The following is a 23,743-nucleotide window of genomic DNA, read 5'->3' on the forward strand; positions in this document are numbered from 1 at the left end:
AGAAGGGAACTGTCCACTGGATTAAACATGACACCAATCCCCTTATGTAGCCTCGGAAGCTTTATTTCATAGAATAACTTTCCCCATCACCTTTCAGTTTAAAGTGATTCTGCATGAGCTGCTGGAGCAGTGAATGGCAAGATGGCCAGGCTGGCTTTTTCCAGTTTGGGCCAATTCAGGGCACAGCTTTTGGTTGTCAGGCTTTTTGCTGAGTGACCAGGGCAGCTGTGGGCAGATTTCTTACTCCTTATTGTTTCCACAGCTGCTCTGTCTCTTTGTCACAACCTGCATTTCTCTAAGTCCCAGCTCTCTTCCATGCCTCCTCTGTCCACCTATTATCAGACATTTGTTACTCATCCTTTTCAAACTACCAAGACTTCTGCAGGTCTTGTGAGGAGAGGGCCGACTTTTGTTAAAAGTAAGTGGCTGAGTAATTGTAAAATGAAACAAATAAATAGAATTGATTTCTAATGACCATGCTGTATAAATTCTTCTTAATTTATTATCAAGAAGCTAGGAATGTCCATTTGTTCTTCACTGAACTAGTAAAATTATAGTAAATAAAATAAAGGGAATGATTATACTCTTAATCATGATATTCTTGGAATGGTGTGGTTGGCTTGATGCTTTCCATGTTTCTTTGAATTATTTTTCTTCCTCCCTTGGTGGTACTGCATTTTGAACTCGAGGCCTTGTTCTTCCTACGCACATGTTTTACCACTTGAGCCACCACATTTCCTTGATTTTAATCTAGAACTTACCACTAGGAAGAACAGTTACAGATTCACTTTTCTTACTACAAGACAGTGGGTCATAGCTTCAGGTGGAAAGAAGGACTCCTTTAATTTTGGCTTTTGGAAATACTAGGGGAAAAGAAATGAAGCCTATTATGGGAATTACCTCTTCTAACCCCAAACCCAGCACCTGAATTCAACTCAGTGTTTCAGCTAACCCACTGTGTAAGTGAGTGCTACAGGAGATTCAGAAATTAGAATGAGCTGTGTCCAAAACAGCAGGAATTCTCTTGATTGAAATGAGCTCCTGCTGCCACTTCTGGAGGAATTGAATCAGTTAAGCCTAAATTTCCTGGCAAACACCAAGGGGAGGATTTTCCAAAAGGCATTTTGGACCTCGAATGCACAGCCTTTCCATGTCTAATCATGAAAGCAAACCACTGGACACATGCTGTCTGTTTCCAGCTGGTTGTGTATGTTTTCCTCACACTTGAAAGAAAACGTGCCAAGGTGTGACATTTACGAACCCCACCAACTGGGAGCTGTGCACACACCAATCCATCTTGCCTGTGGTGTGGGGAAATGATGAATGGAGCTGTTCTGTCTAAGAAGGAGGAGGGTTCCTGTCACTCTGGCATGCCTGCAAGCCTTATTTATTACACACCAAAGTATAAAACCACCCAGCTGCCTGCAGTTCTCATCTGCAGCCGAGGCATTTTCCTGAGGAGACCACAGTGCCTAGAGACCCAAAGAGGCCATCTTCCCAAAGAGGCTCTGGTGGCTCTGTTGAGAATCATGCTTCCGAGGCAGTTCGTCTGTTGGCACCTGCTGGCTTTGCTTTTCCTCCCATTTTGCCTGGGTCAAGATGAATATATGGAGGTGAGCAGAAGAACTAATAACGTTGTGGCGCGAATAGTGCAGAGCCACCAGCAGACTGGCTCCAGGAGGGAGAAAGTGAGAGAGCAGAGCCATCCTAAAACTGGGACTGTGGATAATAACACGTCTACAGACCTAAAACCCCTGAGACCACATGAGCTACTGCACCCCGAGGTAGATGACTTAGCCCAGATCACCCCGTTCTGGGGCCAGGTACTCTGAATTCTCTTCTAAGGATTTCTTTGAAAGCTTGATGATTGTTGTTACTGTTGTTTATAACTGAGCAGTTTGTTAAGCTGTTTGTGGGTTTCTTTAGGGGTTGCTCTGGGAAACAAGAAAGGACTGCCAGTGTCTGGCAATGTTGAGTTAAGACAGGGTAGCTATGGTATGTTGTCAGCAAAAAGGAAAAACCAGAGACTACTTGCTATGCTGGAATCTGGAATTTCATTCTTGCTCTGGAATGCCGACCTATGCAGATGGATACGTGGCTGTAATAATTTCTATGTTCAATAATTTAGAGAATCCAATTCTCTCTTTATAGCATGGAGAAGCTACCCTCTGAATTTTCCAGAAAATAGGGATTTTTTTTTATTTTTAAACAATTTTATGTTTCTAATTTCTGATTTCAATGGATATAATTTTTAACCTAATTATTGATGTGGAGAAATAATTTTGTCTGAAAGTAGAAAATAGGGATTTTTAAAATTTGGTTTGTGAGTTTTCTGTAATGTTTCATGGTGTTTTTTTTATTTGATTTATGGTATCTCAGGTGGCCAAGCAACTATACCCACCCTTTTAAAACAGAATCAAAGAGGGCTTTTTAATTTTTTTAAAGATTGCATATTAAAACTGCAAAATGTCTGGTCTACTTCAATGTCCAGTGATCTTAGAAGACTCGTTTTATTTCTATGGGCATAAGCTCAGCATCTAAGGAAATTTAAAACAGTGCAAGAGTGAGTTAAGGACTTGAGGTAGTGACTTTAGATCGGCAATGCTGAGTTTAATTTTAAATACTAAACACAGGAAGAAATAGATTTTCTCTTACTTCTTTTTTATTTTTCATATATTTTTATTGTAATTAATAGAAGGGTTACATTATATTCACCAGAGAGATGGTGCATTACTTCACATCCATTGATACCCTTTCTCATGTCTTGGTCCCCATTTCCCTCCCCCCCCTCCCACCCTTTCTCTTACTTCTTAAGCATGGCAATATGCTGAAATCAGATGAGGAAGAGGGATGCAAGAAATAAAGTAACTTTGAACTGTGGGTTCTTTGAACTAATATATTTCGCAAAAACTCAAGAACTCATGCAATAGAGGTCCTATTGTTTTCTCGTATGGTTGCAATCTAGATCTTCCCTAACACAGATTGAAAAATCTGGATTGATTATCTAGTTATATGATCAGGTCAGGTTCACATATAGAATCAACTACATGCCTGGGAAGACAGATGGCTCATAACTGAACTATAGAACCAGTGTCCCAAAATTTTCTGTGGGGCTGTGTCAAACGGGGGAAAAAGAAGAAACACAATGATAACAGATAAATAGAATTTTACTTTTAGAGATAGTGTTTTCCTTGTTAGTAAAGACATTGGGATTCTTGTCCTGATCTTGAATTGGGATTTCCATGTCTGTACATGGTTTCCTTCTTGGTTGTGAACACCCAGACAAAGCCGAAAGCCTATATATTGTCTTTGCTAGTTGTTTCCTGGTGACCAATATCCAGCATGCCACTGAAATCCAAACCACATTTTGATTCCACCCCATGTTCTAGTCTTTGGTTTCTGAATTATTTCCAAAGTCCTAGTAAGCTGGACTTCGAGACAGTGATATCTAGAACCTTTCGGTAAGATTTCTCTCCTAATGATTGTAGGTATAGACACTGAGTGTCAGGTTCTTCTGCATTCTTTTCTCTTTCCCTTCTTCCCACCTTCATCCTTTATCTTAGTTCTACTTTCTCCTCATTCTTGGCTTATGCTTTGTACCAATGGGTTCTTTTACATTCTCTCCTTTCCCTCCTTCCCACCTACATACTTTATTTTAGTACTATTTGTTCCACATTCTTGGCTTATACTTTGTACCAAGCTTTTAGAATGGAGATTAAGAACACAAATGTACCCAAACTCTTATCTTTAGAGCTGTAGTAGAGATCACTGTTAATTAAATTAATTTAGTAAGTATAAATATAATGGATAGTTAAGATTCATATAGAGGAGGTGGTTAAGTAAAAAGTAAAAGTAGTTTAGATCAAAACTATAGTAACCAAAAATCTGAAAGTAGAGCTGTGTCTCAAGGAACAGAGTACCAGCCTTGCGTGAAAAAGCCACATGAAAATGTATGTCCTGAGTTTAAGCCCCAGTACAAGCATGCACACACACACACACACATACACACACACACACACACACACACACACACACACACACCATTTATTTAAATTTCTTTTTGAGGTTTGACAAAAAATTTAGTACCTTTATTTACATTTTAGAGGTGGGGAATAAAAATTCATGACTGTCCTTTCTAACCGTGTAAGCAAGAGGAATGGTGTCTGGGAACAGTGAAGGCTTCTTTTGGGTCATGGGAGACTGAGATGGGAGCTTTGATTCCAGTCCTGTGGTGGTTGTTATATTCTTAGGCATCTCTGTGTTTCCATTCTATTCTTATACAAGTGGTTCCACTTCAGTGCTTTTTCCCTTCCCCTCCCTTCACTGTCTCCACCACCATCATTGGTAGAACTCTAGGCTTCCTGGGGTTTAAAAGCTGTACTTTGCATAAGTGAAACCAAACCAGGAAATGATGAACATAGTTTAGAAAGCAGAGTCCTGGTGTCTTTTCATTTTCCAACTGTCTGGCCTCATCTCTGACCAAGTGCTTTACTTGATTTTCTTCCCTCTACCGATTTGATGAAAGGGTTTTATAGACTACGCATTTAGGAGTGAGCTTGATAGACACTAGAAAAAACTAGGAGAGAGCTAAAATCATAGCTGTGACTTTTCAATACTTGAGTTCTGAGCTAAGGCTGGGGGGAGTATTAAACCACAGCTTTTTTTCTATATTTCTTTTTTTGCTGAATAGTTCATGAAAAACTTTAGGAAAAGGGGATGGAAAAGATCAACTCATTTGTATTTAAAAACTAAATAAAAACAAAAGGATTGGGTAGAGCCAAAGGAGGGGTAGACAAAAAGAAGGGGAAATGTAATCCAAAATGTAATGCCTAGCCTACAAAATAAAGAAAAGTGCAGGACAGCATGGGTTGGGAGGGATGGGAGAGAATGCGGCAAGGCGTGATACTGACCAAGATGCACTGTTCTGTTGAATGGCAACACCTTTGTACAACTACCTAAAGATAATAAAATATTAAAAATAACCAGAAATTAGGTTCAAATGTTCATATGAAGCCTTCATTTAGTTTTCTTTTTGAATTTCTAGTAATGGAGAAAACTTGAATTTTAAATTCTTTTTCCTCTTCTCCTTCTTTTCTCTCTCTCCTCTCTCTCCCTTTCTCCTTCTTCCCTTCTGTCCCCCTTTCATCTCTTTTTTTTCATCCCTCTCTTCTCTTTTCTATTGAGAAATGAATCCCTTAGCAGCAATATTGGATTTTCCGAAGACTATAGAGTTATCACTAGTGTCTAGGAACATTTCCACGAGTATTTCATATGACACAATTAAAGGCATGTTGCCAGTTGATGTGAGAGTTCAGATTTTGCAAGGAACTCTAACTCCTTTACCAAACAACTTTTACTAGCTCCTTCACAGCAGTCGTGCCCTTTGAAAATTTGTCTTTTTAGAAATCATCATTCGGTGTGGTGTCTCATTTGAGCTTATGGAGTATCCATTCAGTGTGTTTGATTATCAAGTAGCTGTTTAGTTACTTTACATCTTCAAGTGGAATATGTAAAACATCGAAAATACCTGTAAAGAAGACATGAAAATTATTTTAAGGTGGATGCGATAAAAGTATACTGGATATATAGTTCCTAATAGCATACTGTATTCTTGAGAATTGCCAAGTAGATATACCCAACACAGAAGAATGTAGGTATGGCAACGCACGTGCCCATTAGCTCCCAGAACAACATGGTTCATATATCATCATACATAATTTTCAATTGTCAGTGTCACCAGATTAATAATCGTATGTGACTAAAGGATACCGCTCTAGTTTTAGTCCAAGAAGGTTATGGCTATTTGATGAAATAGACCACCTGATTCGGTTTCTATCAACTCCTCAGCCAGAATTAAAAACGGTGTTGAGCAGCTTTGTAATCAACAGTTTTTTGTACTTTGAGGCTCATCTCAGTCTGGCTGTACCTGTGGCTATCAGGTTTTGGGAGAGGAAAAAGGCTTCCAGGTTCACTTCAGGAGTTTCTGCCTGTTCTGTTACAGGTGGACATGGAAAGGCAAACTCCAAAGGCATACCCCTTCTTCCCATTCCCTCCCTCCTGCCTTGACTTAGGTGCGTGCTCTTCTGTTGCCGTCCCTCTGCCTTTTTTCCTTGACGATCCACTCAGCTACTCCCTGATTCTTAGGTCACAGATGCTACCTCCAAGCCCTACCTGATCTTTTCTAATTTGCTTGTGGTTGTGAAACTTGTCTAAGGGTCAAGGCCAGAGGAGAAAGAGTGTGAGAGTGTACAAGTGCCCTTCCTTGAAGCTTTTCTTTCTGTGTTTCTTAAGCCCTCACAAACTGGAGGGATGTCCCCGGATTGCAGCAAGTGCTGTCATGGAGACTATGGCTTCCGCGGCTACCAAGGCCCTCCCGGACCCCCAGGGCCTCCAGGTATTCCAGGTAAGGATAAACACACAGCACTGCTGGTTGCATACCAGATTGTACAAGAAAAAGTTGCCGGCGGCAAATAACTTGAAATAAATAATGAATAAATAGTGAAATCTTCTGTATATGATCCAAAGGATATGCATACACAATTGTAAAAGAAAGTGTGGTTTTCAGGTTCATACTTGTAATCCTGGCTACTCAGGAGGCCGAGATCTTAGGATCATGGTTCAAAGCCAGACTGTGCAGAAAAATCCAAGAGACTCTTATCTCCTATTAACCAGAAAAAAAAAAGATGACAGAAGTGGAGATATAATTTGAGGTAGAGCAAGAAGCCCCGAGTTTAAGCTCCAGTACTAGCACAAAAGAGAAAAAAAAAAAAGTTGAGAAGGGAAGCTTGGTTTGTTAGGTCAGCTTAAGGAGAATAGCATAAATTTGACAGTAATTATTCTTTATGCTATGTAAAGAATCCACAAAGATTCACCTGGGATACCAGACTCATACTCAACATTGACTATAGAATTCTTAGCTCTAATTGGGCCCTATACTTTATGATGTATATGTATATATGTGTTCTGTCTGTCTGTCGGTCTGTCTTTCTGTCTATCTACCTATCTATTTCATTGATATTGGAGTTTGAACTCAGGGCCTTGAACTTGCTATGCAGGTGCTCTACTACTTGAGCCATGCCCTCAGCTCATTTTGGGTATTGTTTCGATAGGATCTCAAGCTTATACCTTGGCCAGACTATAGTAACTCCTTTTAACAGCATTCCTCCAATAATCAATAATCCATTTCACTAGGCCCCCACTTCTTAACATTTCTACCACCCTCCCCAACAGTGCTACCCTGGAGAGCAAGCTTTTAGTATATGGGCCTATGGAAAAACACTTAGCAGACAGTATTTCAGCCATAGTATACTTTAAGTACAATCTAACTTTCAGGAGATTTATAAAGAGGCAGGTAGTGAAGAAAATTTATTGGGCTGCATTATAGTTACCTTTTTGCCACACAAATTTCTGTGCCATTGTAGGCATAGCTCAGTCTCACCCCCTCCCCAGTCTCAGCTGATTCTCTGTGGGTTTCCATACCTATGTTCCCAGAAACAATTTTGAGTTCCAGCATGGAGAATGCTGCAGAGTTCTTCAGGGGCCTTGAGATGCATGAATCTTCCATCTTTGCTATACTACTCTGGTTTCTCAGATCCAGGGCCTTTTAGGATATTGCTAATGCACTGGGTTGGCTGAGGGAGAGGCATGCCAGGTTGCCTCTATCTCAGGACTTTCTTCCCCAAAGTATCCAAGGTTTCATTCCTCCTCCTCCTCCTCCTCCTCCTCCTCCTTCTCCTCCTCCTCCTCCTCCTCTTCCTTCCTTCCTTCTTCCTTTTCCCCCTCCTCCTCCTCCCCCTCCTCCCTCCTTCCTCCTTCCTCCTCCTCCTCCCCCTCCTCCCTCCTTCCTCCTCCTCCTCCTTCCTCCTCCTCCTCCTCCTCCTCCTCCTCCTCCTCCTTCTTCTTCTTCTGGGTCAGTCCTGGGAGACCCTGAGCTCAAGGCTATCACTCTACCACCCACTTGAGCCACTTCTGGTTTTCTGGTGGTTAATTGGAGGTAAGTTTCATGGACTTTCATGCATGGGCTGGCATTGAACCATGATCTTCAGATCTCAGCCTCCTGAGTAGCTAGGATTACAGGTGTGAGCCAGCGTACCCAGCCTCATTGCCCTTCTTCCTTCAGTTCAATTACTGGGAACAGGGCTTCTCCTCAGGCTCCAGCCAAAGGCCACCACTTGCTTTCACGTGGATTTCCTTGATTGATGTTAATGTTTACCAACTTTGGTTGAATTTTCCATGCTTTTGGAAAGCTTCTGTGAGTTCAAGTTTAGATTTCTAACCTTCATTACTGGTATGGAATGGGTGTCATTGTCCACTGAGGGCAGCAGTCCACAGGGAACAGGGATGGTGGGGGTAGGTGGAACAAAGAAGTCTGAAGTTCTAGGACAGGCTGGCCTCTGTTAACTCTTTTGGAAAACACATTTTTCCTTTAACCAGACAAAGTTCATCCCTTTTTAGAATGTTGGCAGGCTTGGTGGAATGCTGACCAAAGGTCACACGCAAAATAAACAAAGAAGTGGTCTGAATTTTAGCAAACTAAACAAGCAAGAGACAAAGAAATTGTCTCTTCATGGCAAAGTGAAGCACTGAAATCATTAAGTCATCCTTTCAAAACTATTGTATTTTATCGGTGAGTTTAATTTTTATTTCTATTATAAAAGTGATACATTGTCTTCAGTAGAGAACATGAACAAGATGGAAAATAAACAGAATGACACAAAAATCACTCATTTTATCTTTTGGAAAACTATCAATATTTTTACAAAATTTATTCAACACATTTTTCACTATGGACATAATGTATATATAATTCATAATATATTTAATATGTATATGTGCATACATATATATGTAGTTCCAAACTAAAGTGGCAATTATGCCATTCCTAATTATGTATAAACATCATGGATACCAATATATCATTATGCATTTTTTCCAGCATTCTTTTTCTTATTACCATATAACACCATTTACTGAACTATATCACTTAAAATACCTAGTCCTTCTAATATTGGTGGTTATTTCATCATTTCTGATCTTAGCTGCTTTGGGTAGGAAAATGGTCTTCCACACCATTTTCAATATAGGTTTGTTTTCTAGAAAAACAGGCTGTCAAGTCCTATGTTTTCCAAGACTTTTCTACAGCTCAGTGAAAACAAAAGACCCAGTGATGATTCTCCCTGACTTGTATTTGAGATTCTTTCAAATGGTCTCCTTTTATAATTGTGTGTGTGTGTCTTTGTGTGTGTCTGTGTGTGTCTGTACAATGTGCTACAGTTTGAATTCAGGGCCTTGTACTTGCTAGGCAACAGTCTGTCTCTTGAGTCACACCCTCTGGCCATTTTGCTTTAGTTTGTTTTGCAGATAGGATCTCACACTTTTGCCAGGCCTACCTAGGATCTTTTCTACTTCCCAAGTAGCTGGGATTGTAGGTATACTCCACCAGAAATGGCCACGTTTGGATATTTTTGAGAATATGGCTGTGATTTTCTAAAAGTAGCCAGTAAGTAGAAGTGACTAGATTTGCTCATAGGAAGATTTTCTTGTTCAAGGTAACCATGGAAACAATGGAAATAATGGAGCCACTGGCCATGAGGGGGCCAAAGGTGAGAAAGGAGACAAAGGTGACCTGGGACCTCGGGGTGAGCGGGGACAGCATGGCCCAAAAGGAGAGAAGGGCTACCCTGGAATTCCACCAGAACTGCAGGTAATCTGTTCTCTCTGTGCACATCTCCAAATGGCAACTACTGGTCCTGACCACTTAGGGACCAGGAAGCAGAAGTATGAATGCTTGAAGCCTTCAGAGATGAATCTCAATTTGTTTATCCACATCACAGGACATTTGTACAAGGCCTGTGCTGATCATCTTTAGGGAAGAGAGGCATTCCTTAAGAGTGAAATCCAGTGTACTCAGATTACCACATATAAGCCCACGGCAGCTGCAAGCTCATGGGCTATTTTCCAGATGAGAAGACATTTTAAGTAAAAGCACAGCCCACATTGAATAAATTAACTTTCAGACATACAAATGAAGTTGCTAAATGTTTATGTATAGTGTGTATGATTTTGCCATATTTATATAGTTGGATTAATTACATAACCAATATTGACATATATAATGTTTTCTATCTACTCAGACTTTCTAGTTGAAGTTCTGTTGAAACTTCTCCCATAAGAATCTCCTCTATTACACTTGGAAAATATTTTTTTTGGAGCCATCCACTCATAGTTTTCCAAACAACATCATTTCAGTTGAGATAGTTTTGAATCCATTTAAGAGGATATAGTTCTATATTTTACTCCAAGCTGAAATGTCATTCATCCATCTCATTTCGCTTTTAAATTCTGATTGCAACATCCCAAACTTACAAATATGAGGTTAGTCACCAAGAAAAATTAAGTCTGGGGTAGTTGTAATTGTTTTGATAGTATTTTAAACTTAATTCTCCTGTTGACAGTGAAAGGTAAAATATTTTTTGTTGCTGTTGTTAAGGTTGTTTCTAGCTAATACTTTTTTCAGGAAGAGTAGTTTATGGTTAAAATAATGTATTTCAGAAAACCCATTACAGGATAAGAAATTTACAGATTAGTTAATAAAACAATTCCTACCTGTAAGATCCATTAGGCCATTCTGACCTTTGCTTGGCATATATGGAGATTTATTTTGGGTATGGGCTAGCATTGATCTTGCAAAGCCTTTTGATATCACTCAAGGCTTGGACTCTACCTCTTTCTTTTTTTCAGTTGAAAAATTCTTAATTAATGATCCTCAGATCTTAGCTTCCTGAGGAGCTGGGACTGCAGGCATGTAAAATAAATTGTCCTGTGCTCTACTTTGACTCTTTTCTATAATTTTTAATGCTTAGTAAATTTACTAATTTAACCTCCATGTGGCAATATAAATTTTAAGAAAGGAAGGAGAAAGAGAAAGAAAGAATGAAGGAGAGAGGAAGAAAGAGAATAAGAGAACAAAAGTAAGAGCAAGAGAGAAAGAACATCTAGTTAGCCCAAGGCATTTACTTAGGTGTATTGTAAATATAATAAAGCTAGAAACTGTCACACAAATTACGTGCATGATTATATGTTGGTTAAGAAGTTCTAGAGTAGTGAATTTAATGGAAAATACCCTGGCAATCATTAAATTTCATTGTTGGCTCTCTTATCCTGATTCCATAGTACACTCATTTAAGAGAAGTACTTCTCACATGCTTTACAAAAGAGAGAAGGCTGGTTTTAGGCACACTGAGAGACTTCACATTCTTTGAAGCCAGGTAATCTTGGCATGTTAAAAAATCTCTGAGTTTTGTCCACATTCAGTTTTAGGCAAGAGATTAACACTGGCTTTCACATTTCCTTCTCCAATGGTGGTTTCAAGCAAAAGTAAATCTTGACAGGTAGGATTATTTGGATTCTTTTAATTATTAAAATTTTGCATTTTTTATGTAATAAGACATTATATCTATAGAGTATACTACATACATTAATATGTACCTATGACATGCGAACCCTCAGCCTAATTTTAATCATATTCTAAAAACTAAGTGCCAGAGATTATATAGAGAGATTACCTTCCTGAATACTTGTTTGTTAAACATATTTGAAATATGATGTAAAAATCAATGTTAATAAATTCTTTAATAAAAAATTGCTTATAGGGGCCGGGAGTTTGGCCTAGTGGTAGAGTGCTTGCCTAGCATGCACGAAGACCCGGGTTCGATTCCTCGGTACCACATACGTAGCAAAAAGCCGGAAGTGGTGCTGTGGTTCAAGTGGTAGAGCCCTAGCCTTGAGAAAATCCAGGGACAGTGCTCAGGCCCTGAGCCCAAGCCCAGGACTGGCAAAAAAAAATTGCTTATAAAAATTTTTTTGTAAGGCCAGGAGTTTGGCTTAGTGGTAGAGTGCTTGCCTAGCATGAACAAAGACCCGGATTCGATTCCTCTGTACTATAAATGCAGAAAAAAGCCAGAAGTGGTGCTGAGGCTCAAGTGGTAGAGCTCTAGCCTTGAGAAAGTTCAAGGACAGTGGTTAGGCCCCGAGCTCAAGCCCAGGACTGGCAAAAAAAAATATTGTATTTTGACGTTCAGTTTTTGTCCTCAAACATCACAGTAGGAACATAAGTCAGTAGAGGTAGAAAGAGTAGGAATAATGCCTCATTCTCAACTTAAGTGATAGAGAAATACGAGTTTCAAATATAATCCATACAAAATTAATGGAACTGAGAGCCAATCTCATGTTTTTCTTGAACCTAAGTAGCTAAGTCTATTCTCAAACTCACAGGCCCTTTTGATTGGAAAATGAACAGTTTTCTTAAATTAATTCTTGCTACTGATCCTTTACTAACAGAGCTGAAGCTTTCACAGACTCACAAACTATTACTCAGAAAGTATTTGTTAGTAGTTGTAGGCATAGCTGCCAGTATTATTGAATTATCTGGTTCTCCTAAATCTCGGATATCTGCTCCAATATAACATTGTTAATGCCTAATCACGCATACATATTTTTGCTTTTTCACTGTATAAGTGTCCAATTTTATCAAACCACTTTTTCTAATTTTTGAATAAATACGAATTTCCTTTTTTTTTTTTTGCCAGTTCTGGAGCTTGAACTAAGGGCCTGAGCACTGTCCTTGGGCTTTCTCAAGGCTACAACTCTACCACTTGAGCCATAGTATCACTCTGGCTTTTTTCTATGTATATGGTATGAAGGAATTGAACCTGGGTCTTCGTGCATGCCAGGCAAGCACTCTACCACTAGGCCAAACTCCCGGAGCCACAAATTTCTTTTTAAAGAGAAATGGGATTCACATAGTTCTATTACATTGTAAAAATATAAGAAAAGATCTGTGCAGAAGAAAACATGTCCTCAGATGATTAGCATATGATTATATAACTTTAAGATTTGTGCCTAAAAAAGATATATGCCTACCAAGTATGATAAGAATGTATGGTAGAGTTTGATAAGGAAATATGATTCAGGAGGCATTGTTTTTATGAATAATCACATGTCTTCAACATCTATTCATGTATATAAATACAACTCTCTAAATTTAAAATTAATGTTTTTCTGAACATAAAACTAACAGATGCCTTTGTGAAAATTATAGCTGGAAGGAAGAGCCAAGTTTCCCATGAATCTCTACAGTGTAGTCTTTATTGATAATGATTTGTATTTTTTTTTTGCCAGCCCTGGGCTTGAGTTCAGGGCCTGGGCCCTGTCTTTGGACTTTCTCCAGGCTAAAGCCGTACCCCTTAAGCCTCAGCACCACTTCTGGCTGTTTTTTTCTATGTATGTGGTACCAAGGAATTGAACCTGGGTCTTTGTGCATGCTAGGCAAGCACTCTACCACTAGGCCAAACTCCTGGCCCATGATTTGTATTTTTGATGGTTTTATGTTTCTATTTTTCCATGGCTCAGCTCTAACCTACACAGAACACTGATGAAGTCTTGTATCAAGTCATAGTAATCTTGAGTCAGCTACATTTTAATCAAGCAAAGACTTTTTAGCATTATCTATATTCAACATCCAGGATTCTCCAAGTACATTCAAGAAAATTATTTCATAAGAAATTAACATGTATTTGTAGGAGAGAATTCAAATGATATAATTCCTTAGAAAAACAATCTCCAAGCCCAACAAAATGAATACCAGGAAACTGGGGGAGGCTAAAAGGAGGAGGTAGACAATGTAGTGAGAAAGGTGGGGAGAATCAATATGTAATAGGTATCCTATAAAATTGAGAAACTTGAGGACAGGAATTGGGTTGGAAGATAAGGAGGAGAATCATAAAAGGGTGACAGCCCCTCCCACTCATCTTGTTTTTCCCTTACCTTCCCTTTTGCAAATAAACAAATAAATGTATATATAATATACCAGGTACCAAAGTCAGATACAGTAACAACATGAGATAAACCTTAAGGGGAAAAGAAGAGAAAAGAATAGCTTCACATAGTTCATTAAGAACAACATTCACAAAGATAAACTTCTTGTTTCCATATCCTGGAGTTCATTTCGCTTAGCCTCGTCCTATATGGACAAACGAACATAGATTTTGAGCTATTATGATACTCTGTTAGGAGAATCCTAGATGTAAACTAATTGGTAATGTAATTTTCAAAAAGTATTTTTTGCCAGTCCTGGGCTTCAGCTCAGGGCCTGTGCACAGAGCTAGAGCTCACACTGTGCACTGTGAGCTAGAGCTCTACCACTTGAGCCTCAGCACGACCTCTGGCTGTTTTTTTCTATGTATGTGGTACCGAGGAATTGAACCGGGTCTTCGTGCATGCTAGTCAAGCACTCTACGATTAGGCCAAACTCCAGGCCCCTTCACAAAGTATTTTAAAGGATAATTTTTAACATCTGAAATTGTTGATATTCAATTGTTGTATAACCTAAACCTTTTAAAATTTATTTCTAACGTTTAGAAATTGCCTCTATGTTCACAGATATGAGTAGAAATTATTTCCAAAGTTGCCATTACAAATAACATTGTGATAAATTTAACCTATATGGAAATATTCTTTGTTTAAAAGAAATCGTCTATTAACTGACCCCTCATGTTTTCTTAGATTGCATTCATGGCTTCTCTAGCAACCCACTTCACCAATCAGAACAGCGGAATTATCTTCAGCAGCGTAGAGACCAACATCGGAAACTTTTTTGATGTCATGACTGGTAGATTTGGGGCCCCTGTGTCAGGTGAGATGTAAAAATAAGTAAGTCATTGAATTAAACACTCGAGCAATCAAGAAAGGGAAAGAGAGGGAATGAGTGAAGGAGAAAGAGGAGGTGGAAGAGAAAGAGGATTGAAAGAAAAAAGGGAGCGGGGAAGAAGGGAAGGAACAGAAAAGAACAAAAAGGGAAGGGTGGAAAGGAAGGTAAAAGGGTGGAAGGAAGGAGGCAAGGAAGAAAGGAGAGAAGATAGGAAGAAAGAAGGAAAAAGTGTTGAAGGAAGGCAAGCAAAATTAAAAAAACAGTTAAAATTTGTTCTGACTCAGGTAAGAATAGATCATATACATTTGCTGAATTTCAAGTAAATATATTAGACTGTGAAAAGAGAACGCTATTTTCAAATTTCATAGGTATTAAGATCATTAACTTTAATTTCAGTGAAAACAATTCCTGAGATGGCATAGTAATTCTGATATTAAAGCTTGCAGAATTGACTTCCCATAGTTTGGGTCATCCCTGCATGTTTACCTTATCACTACCCCAGTGACTGATTCAATTGTTTTTATAACTATCATGGAGTAAGTAATGCATATTTTAAAACTCCAAATGATTTGTTCATGCAAATATTTTGCTCCTGTTTACCTAAAATACATTCTCTACATTCCAACGGAACTTTTGTTTTTGTTTTAAGAAAAAAAAATCCAGGCCTGGCACTAATGGCTTCCATCAGTAATCCTAGCTGCTTGGGAGGCAGAGATCTGAGGATCATAGTTCAAACCTAGCCCAGGCACGAAAGTCCATGAGGTTCTTAACTCCAATTAAACAACAAGAAAGCTGGAAGTAGAGCCTTGGCTCAAGACGTACAGCACTAGCATTGAGCAAAATAGCTCAGGAGCAGCAGCTAGGCTCTGATAGCTGGAATGGTCATGTCAGGTTTATGACAAATGCTTTAAAATCTGCCTGGATTGGTTATTCTATCTAGTGTGAATTAAAATGAACTAAGTATATGAGATGACAGATGCAATCTTTTGATGTACCTCAATGCATTTTAATATACTTTTGTGATTTTTCTGCTCTGAAGGTTTATGTTATGTTTTTTTCTGTCATTTATTTGCTAAATAACTGCATAGATATACCCAGCTAATGGTTTCAGGGAGTTCAATGGCTTTGTAAGCAAAGGTTAAATATTTGGTATTGTAGACTGCCTTTGGTTGGATGTCACTGTGATTAGAACAATCACCATTTGAGTTCTACAGTTTATTGATTAAACCTCAATAATAGACTCTGAAATGGTTAATTCAGTCTTTTTCAAATCTGGGGCTGTTCAGATACAGAAAGCCGATATTCTAATTATACAAATGCAATGACCTGAAAACTCTAATGCATCTCTATTGTCAATGATTTCAGCACCTCTGTGTGTGTGTGTGTGTGTGTGTGTGTGTGTATGTGTGTGTGCGCACGCGCACGCACATGCACGTGAGTTTGACCAGTACTGGAACTTGAACTCAGGGCCTGGGTGCTAACCCTCTCTACCACTTGAATGCTAGCTCCACTTCTGGTGTATGCTGGTTAATTGGCAAATAAGAGTCATAGGCTTTCCTGTCCTGTCTGACTTCAAACCGTGATCCTCAGACCTAGTTCTCCTGAGTAGATAGAATCACAAGTGTGAGCCTTGCCAAAGCATATCTTGTTGCAGAAGAAAATCAGTAGATGCTTATCTACTTCTGTATTTTCAGTGATGGGGATTTCATCTTCATTTCCTGGTTTCTTAGGCTATTCTTTCTAAGTGATTTCTCTAGTCCACTTTTATAGCATTAATTTTTTTTTTGGAGGGGGAACTAATCTATCTTCCCTGTCAATTTTGATTTCCTTTTTAAGACATTGAAAATTGTTATGTGTGTATGCATGTAAAATACAAAAAAATTCATAACTGAACACTTAGAAAGTACTTTCGTTAAGTTGTTTACCTTTTAATCTATGAGCCAATCTTATGCACATGTATAAAATGACTAAATTTGATGCCTTATGCTTATGATTCCATGTGCTTGTCTCCAGCAGGTGGAATAGAAAGCATTGTTAATTTGGCTTGACTTGCCTCACAGTTAGATGGTGTATTTCTATGTGACTCGGTTGTATCTTTGTAAAGAAGTAGAGCTATGCCATGCTTTCCTTCCTTTTTCTTTTCTTTTTTAAAAGATATTTCTGAGTTTCTCTCTTGCAAGGCTATTAGTTAAATTTTTAAAAATAATTTATTAACATTGATTTTTAAATCATATTTCAAATGACATGTTTAACAAACAAGTATTCAAGAAGGGAATCTCTATATACAATCACAGGCTCTTAATTTTTAGAACATAATCAAAATTAGGCTAAGGGTTTGTATATCATACATACGTATTAATCAATGTAATAAAACATTATGTCTATAGAGTCATAAGTTTTTATGTCTATGTAGTTGTGTTTATATTTCCAGTACCATGTCCATAGCATTGGGTATGCAAATATTGAGTCCTGGCTCTTGCACTGTTTGGATCTAATAACCACATATTAAGAATACCATGCGCCTTTTGTTCCTTTGGTCTTGATTTGTCTCACTCAACATGATTCTCTCTAGATTCATCCACTTCCGTGCAAATGCCATTATTTTGTCTTGTCTGTTGGCTATGTAGAATTCCATTGTGTATATATACCACATTTTCTGTATCCATTCATCTGCAGTAGGACATCTGGATTGTTTCCATCACCTGGCTATTGTGAATAGTGAAGAGATGAACATAGCTGAGCAGGAGACCTTATCATATGTTGGGTTATGATGTTCAGGGTAGATACCCAGGAGTTGTATGGTGGGATCGTAGGGAAGGTCAGTTTTCAGTTCTTTAAGGAACCTCCACACTGCTTTCCAGAGTGGCTGAACTACAGTAGGGTTCCTTTTTCTCCACAACCCCACCAGCATCTGTCATTGTCTGAGTTCAAAATCTTGGTCATTCTTGTTGGGGTAAGGTGGTATCTTAGGGTTGCTTTTATTTGCATTTCCTTTATGACCGTGGATAATGAACATTTTCTCATATGCTTTTCTGCCATTTTAATCTCTTCTTTTGATAAGTTTCTCTTTAGTTCCCTTGCCCATTTAGTAAATGGTTTGTTGGGTTTGGGGGGGATTAGTTTCTTGAGTTCCCTGTAGATACTGGATATTAAGCATTTATCAGCTATATTATTGATAAATAACTTTTTCCAGTTGGTTGGCTGTCTCTCTTCTTTTAGTGGCTATGCTTTTATCTGTACAGAAACTTTTTATTTTTAGGTAGTCCCATTTATCGAGTCTCTCTCCAATCTGTTGTGACCCTGGGATTCTGTTCAGGAATCTTTTGTCTGTGCCTATGAGTTCCAGTGTCTCTCCTACTCTATCATGTAGCAATTTCACGGTTTCCGGTCTGACATTGAGGTCTTTGATCCACTTTGAGTTAATGCTTGTGCATGGTGAAAGGCTAGGGTCAATTTTTAGTTTTCTGCATGTGGCTGCCCCGTTTTGCCAGCACCAATAATTGAATAGACTGTGTTTCTTCCACTGTAAATCTTTGGCTATTAGTTAAAATTTTAAGATAGAAATTATTCAGAACTTGATGACTTACATTTAATCATCATTCCAAAATGTACTCTCAAATTCAATATCATTTAGAGATGGGAATACTTTTTTCTTTTTTGCCTGTTATTGGATTATTATTCATTCAATAAAAAATTCTTCTACATTGGCACTTGAAGTATATTAGGTTATATTGAAATGCTTCCCATTTCTCAATGGAAATGAAGGATTCTCTCTTTCTCTCTCTCTCTCTCTCTCTCTCTCTCTCTCTCTCTCTCTCTCTCTCTCTCTCTCTCTCTGACTTCATTCTTTTTATTTTATTGTTGGGGTAATATACAGAGGGGTAGTAGGTACATTATTTCTTGAGCATTGTTACCCCTTCCCATGCTTTTCTCCCATTTTCCCATCCCTCACCCCCTCCCACTCTTGTGTTTTTCCTTCCTTTCCCTTTTTCTAATAAACAAATAAACACATATACAATATACCAGATGCCAAAGTCAGATATGGTAACAACATGAGATATACCTTAAGGGGAAAAGAAGAAAAAAGAAATAGCTTCACATAGTACATTAAGAACAACAATCACAAAAATAAACCTCTATTTCAATATCCTGGAGTTCATTGTTACCCCCTCCCTTGTTATTTAGAAGTAGAAGCTTATCCTCCTTCCAACACCCCCCAAGCTGTAAAGTTCATTTCCAACATATTCTAATACATCTTTTTAAATATATTACTTTTTCAGATTAATAGGGTACAGAATTAATATGATGTTTTGCTAAATTAACTGATTTACAACTGGTAATAACAGAAATGACTAGAAGTATTTCATTAAACATATTTCCATGTCCTAATCTATCCTTTCATTAAAAAAATAGGCTGTTACTTTAATTTCACACTTGACTTATTTTCTTAGGCCTCAGAACACCGTGAGCTTACCCACAGTTCTCTGTATCTTGTCAACATAAACCCTGTAATCGATACTGATAAGATCCAAGGCTAGGAATGGGATATACTTTGCCCTAAGTCCTTGGCCAGGAGACAAGGCAATGAGAGAGGCACAGCTAAGGTGAGGTAGACATCTTCTTTTAAAGACTTTATATAAATCTCACGAGGAATATATAGACTTTATGAGAAAGACTCAATTTTTAAAAAGGCTTTGGAGATGAAATAAAGTGGTCCCTATACAAATAAAGGCCAAAAAAGAAAATATGTTCTACAAAATATCCACAAGAGCCAAGCTACAGGATCAGTTTAGGATTAACCAATCAATGAATGGATAAAGAAAATGTGCTAATACAGACTATGGAGTATAACTCAGCAAAATAAATAAAGTGAAGTAATGTCATTGCAGGAAAGTAGATTGAACTGAGGTCATCATGTTGGAACACGCCAACCTCAAAAAGACAAATATTGCACACAATTCTTGTTGAATCTAGATCTAAAAGAAAAGTTGTCAAGATTGTAGAAGGGGATGATTTGGGGAAGAAGCAGTGGGAGGAAGAAGAGGCAGGAGAAGGTGATAGCAAGATGAAGAGTTCAAAAGATGTGTGTGCGTGTGTGTGCAAATAGCATAATGAACCCTACTAAATACTAAAAGAGAGTAAGGGCTAAGAAAAAAGAGGGTTTATTTTTATTAACTAACATCATATGCATGTGAGTAAATACAATGAAATTCCTTTGTTCAGTTAACTTACACCAATAAAAACGAACATAAGAAGCGTGACTTCATTTGATCTTCTATGGATGATGCATTGATAAGTGAGAAGGTAAATGCTTGCCTTTTCAGGTGTGTATTTCTTCACCTTCAGCATGATGAAACACGAGGATGTGGAGGAGGTGTATGTGTATCTAATGCACAATGGTAATACAGTCTTCAGCATGTACAGGTGGGTGGTCTTCTCTGTCACAGGTCACATCTATGTTGCCGTTGCATCGGCAGAGGAAGGCCCAGTGACTTCTGTGGAGCCTAACCTGAACCTCCACACACCAGTTATCATAGGCGGAATTTGAGTGTCAGCAGGTAGATGACATCTTGGGCTAAATCCTAGCTGAATTCCCCAGACAGATCATTTGGATTCTTTTTTAATTCATTATTCTGTCCTTTGGTGTCTTTTCATTTCTTTTGCCATCCTTCTTCCCTTACCCATTTTGTCTGGAACTTTGGCCTTCCTCATGGCCTGGCCAACATGGCTGAGCTTGGAAAGTTGAGAAAGGTTGACCAAGCTTTTCAGTCAGCACTGCTAGTCTGATACTTATCTGAGCAATCTGGCCTTCTGGGTTGTGGCAAAACATGCTTTGACATAAAGGCAGTAATCCAATACCTTTCCCATAATTATATAGGCTATAGATTGTTTGTGGAGAAAATTCATCAGTGACATGTATTTTTTTTTAAATCTCTGGCAATGATTGCTCCTGGAGCCTGGCTTGCAGGAGAAGATGTATCTAGATGGCAGAGGAAAACAATGTAACTCTTTTGTATAGGTGACAGTGCTGAGAGGGATCCAGAGTATTATTCCAGCTTTCGAACCTTAAAATTAGCCAACACAGCATATTTTCTTTTTTTTTCCTTTCATAAGGCACTTTGAATTTTAAATACAATATACTAGGGGGGAAAAGTCTCAAAACAGCACTATTTCTATCCTTTTTTTTTTAGTTCGAATTTCTGTTTGTTTGTTTTTTTTATTATCGGGGTAATGTGTAGAGGGGTTCAGTTACATTCATCAAATTACAGTGGGTACATTACTTCTCATGTTTTTGTCCCCCTTCCCCTCCCACTAGCCCCTCCAAAACATCTTATTTTTCCCTCTTCCCTTCCCTATTTCAAATAAACAAAAATGTATTTCTTTTAGATTATGGAAGCATTCTTTTTTAAAATATTTTTTATTGTAATTAATAAAAGAGCATTCTTGAGTACAAAATTGTAGATTATTTAGGGGAAGTATAACTGCTGTAATGAAGATTCAAAGTAGTGGTTCTACCCTAGTAGAGATTTCTTTCCTTCTCATACAATAGTCCAGGGCAGGGCAGGGCAAGGCAGGTAATTTGGAGTAGATGGTGAAAACCAGGGTGAGAGAAAGACAGCTCTCTTCTACAAAGAGGTCTTCCGGAACCAACACTTCAAAATGAAGCTGTGGCTCAAGTGATAAAGTGCTAGGCTTGAGCAAAAAGCTACAGGACAGTGCCCCCACCCTGAGTTCAAGTCCCACTACTAACACAAAAACAAATGCTTCAGATAGTTGGAACAAGGAGTGCTTTGTGAGCCATTTTAAACGTGTTATTTCTTCTCAGATGTTACTTAGGAAATCTATGACCCCACCATACATAAAAGAAAGGCTTCATAGATTCTGGTGAAGAGAGAACTGCGCAATGCAAAAACTAAGCCATGCTGCTTCCTTTTTGTTTTCTAGCTATGAAACAAAGGGGAAGTCAGACACATCCAGCAACCATGCAGTGCTGAAGCTGGCCAAAGGGGATGAGGTTTGGCTACGCATGGGCAATGGTGCTCTCCACGGGGACCACCAGCGGTTCTCCACCTTTGCAGGCTTCCTGCTCTTTGAAACGAAATAAGAGGAACAGAAGAGCGCCGTGTGGGAGAAGACCTGTAGCTGAGCTGGGATGGCTGTGATCTGGGGAATGTCGATGTTGAGGATGTAAAGGCTGCATTAAAAACACCAGTAACACTGCAAGGCAGGCTACAGGTACACCGGCAATGGGGGATGACTCAGGAGGATGAAGTACCAAAGAGTCTTTCCAGAGGACCTTGAGAAAGTACTCAGCATCTTTATCCTTATTTCCTGAGGTACCTACAGAAAAGAATTATGCCCTGATGCATGTTGGAAATAAGTATTCTTATCAGAAAAAGCGTATGTAAAATGTTTTGGGGTTCCTGTTTTGATTTCGTATCAGCTTTCAATAGTTTCTGAAGTTTTGGATTCATTATTCTTTGTAACATTCCAGAGGATAGGATACAGTGATCATCCTATTCCCAGGCATGTTTAGATGACTTTTCATCTGGGTAGGGGGTGGGCAGGGAATAATATTCTCAAGTGAAGTAGAGATCTTTTTTTAAAAAAAAGTAATTCCAAAGAGCTTTTTGGATAGTAAAAGTATTGATGATGATCACAAGTAATTGATTTTCCCTTTTTGTTTTTTTATATATAGTTGGATACTTCTACTATAAACCTTTACTTGTAATGGCTTGAAGTTAGAGCACCAAAATATGCTCACAATCCAGAATTGTGAGATGTAGACATCAGGTTTTTTTCTCTTTGTAATGGAATTTCTTAGATTGTAATAGATTTTTGTTGACTCCAGGATGCAGAACCTGCATAGGTTGATATAGGATAGATGCTGTCACAATATTTTCTTTTAGTTTGGAAATTATTTGGGTATATTTATATTTTACACATACTTTGCTATGCTGAAGGGGTTGTAAATTGCAGCCAGACCAATGTATACAAATATAAGGGTATGCCATTCAAGACACATACAAAAATACATTAAGCTTCTAGTCAATAAAAACTCTTAGGACTTCCTTTATTATTGTATCTAATGTTCACAAAATAGTTTGTATACCAGGTACTGTAGGAGGTTCCATTTGGCTTTAGTCTTTGTCCATCCAAAAATCTATTCTGAGAGGATTCAATTCTGAAAGGATTAAGGATATCATAGTAATATGCCATAAATTCTGAAGATGTTGCCTCAGATAGTACCTTATATTTTTTCAGTGCTGAACCCAGTCTCTTTCACATACTAAGAAGCACTCAACCCCTACCCACCCCCAGTACTCAAATGCATTTATTCTTGACAAAGAAAGTTGCATTGCAGCTTTTGTTTATCCTGATATTAAAGCAAATTTAAAATGCTATGGTAATATGTCTATGTGGAAAGTATAACATAATTGATTTCCTCTGAATAATGAATCCAACAATTCGAATTTCCACACAGGCTTTTAAAGTATGGATTGGTATTTGTTTTCCTGAGTGCTGGCAGCAGAGAGACTAAAGTAGAACTAACTTATCAGCAAACTCAGTTACAATTCTAGAAGCAAACAAACTAGACTACCAGGCTTAGTTCATCCTGTGATCTTTTCTTTCAAATCCACAAAGATGTTTAAATATTCTCACTAACCACATATAGTACTCTTTAGAAAGCAAATGAATATTTGCTGTAATGTGTTTCATCTGAAATGTTTGTATAATTTTATGTGTTCCTCCCCAGAAGGATATGGAGTCATGAAGTTGAGGTTTACTGTGATTGAACACCGTAAATATTTCTCAGAAGTGATTTCCCAGTGTTGCCTGTTGACCTAAGAGATTTCCTGTCCAAATACTGTACACTACCTAATATTAGGTGCAGCAAGAAAAATGTAATAAGCACACATGGAAATAAATTCACCTTTGTTAAACTCATTGTTTTCTATTTTTTAAAAATAAAATGCAGTAGTCATATCACTGCCACAAAGCAAAATCTTTCCATGTAGACAATGTGAATGGTTA

The 23,743-nt window shown here is 38.2% G+C and overlaps 1 protein-coding gene across 1 annotated transcript; it reads left to right on the top strand.

Moving 5' to 3' along the window:
* Positions 1-1,529: 1,529 nt before the first annotated feature.
* On the top strand, positions 1,530-23,624 carry C1qtnf3 (C1q and TNF related 3). Its single transcript, XM_090332077.1, has 7 exons — positions 1,530-1,823; positions 6,292-6,403; positions 9,549-9,703; positions 14,563-14,692; positions 20,032-20,131; positions 21,653-22,044; positions 23,466-23,624. The coding sequence occupies exons 1-6, from the start codon at positions 1,530-1,532 to the stop codon at positions 21,810-21,812; spliced, it is 951 nt and encodes a 316-aa protein (XP_090188203.1). The 3' UTR covers positions 21,813-22,044; positions 23,466-23,624.
* The last annotated feature ends 119 nt before the right edge of the window (positions 23,625-23,743 follow it).

This window comes from Megascapheus bottae, chromosome 4, assembly GCF_031878675.1.
Source record: "Megascapheus bottae isolate mThoBot1 chromosome 4, mThoBot2.hap1, whole genome shotgun sequence".
NCBI lineage: Eukaryota > Metazoa > Chordata > Mammalia > Rodentia > Geomyidae > Megascapheus > Megascapheus bottae.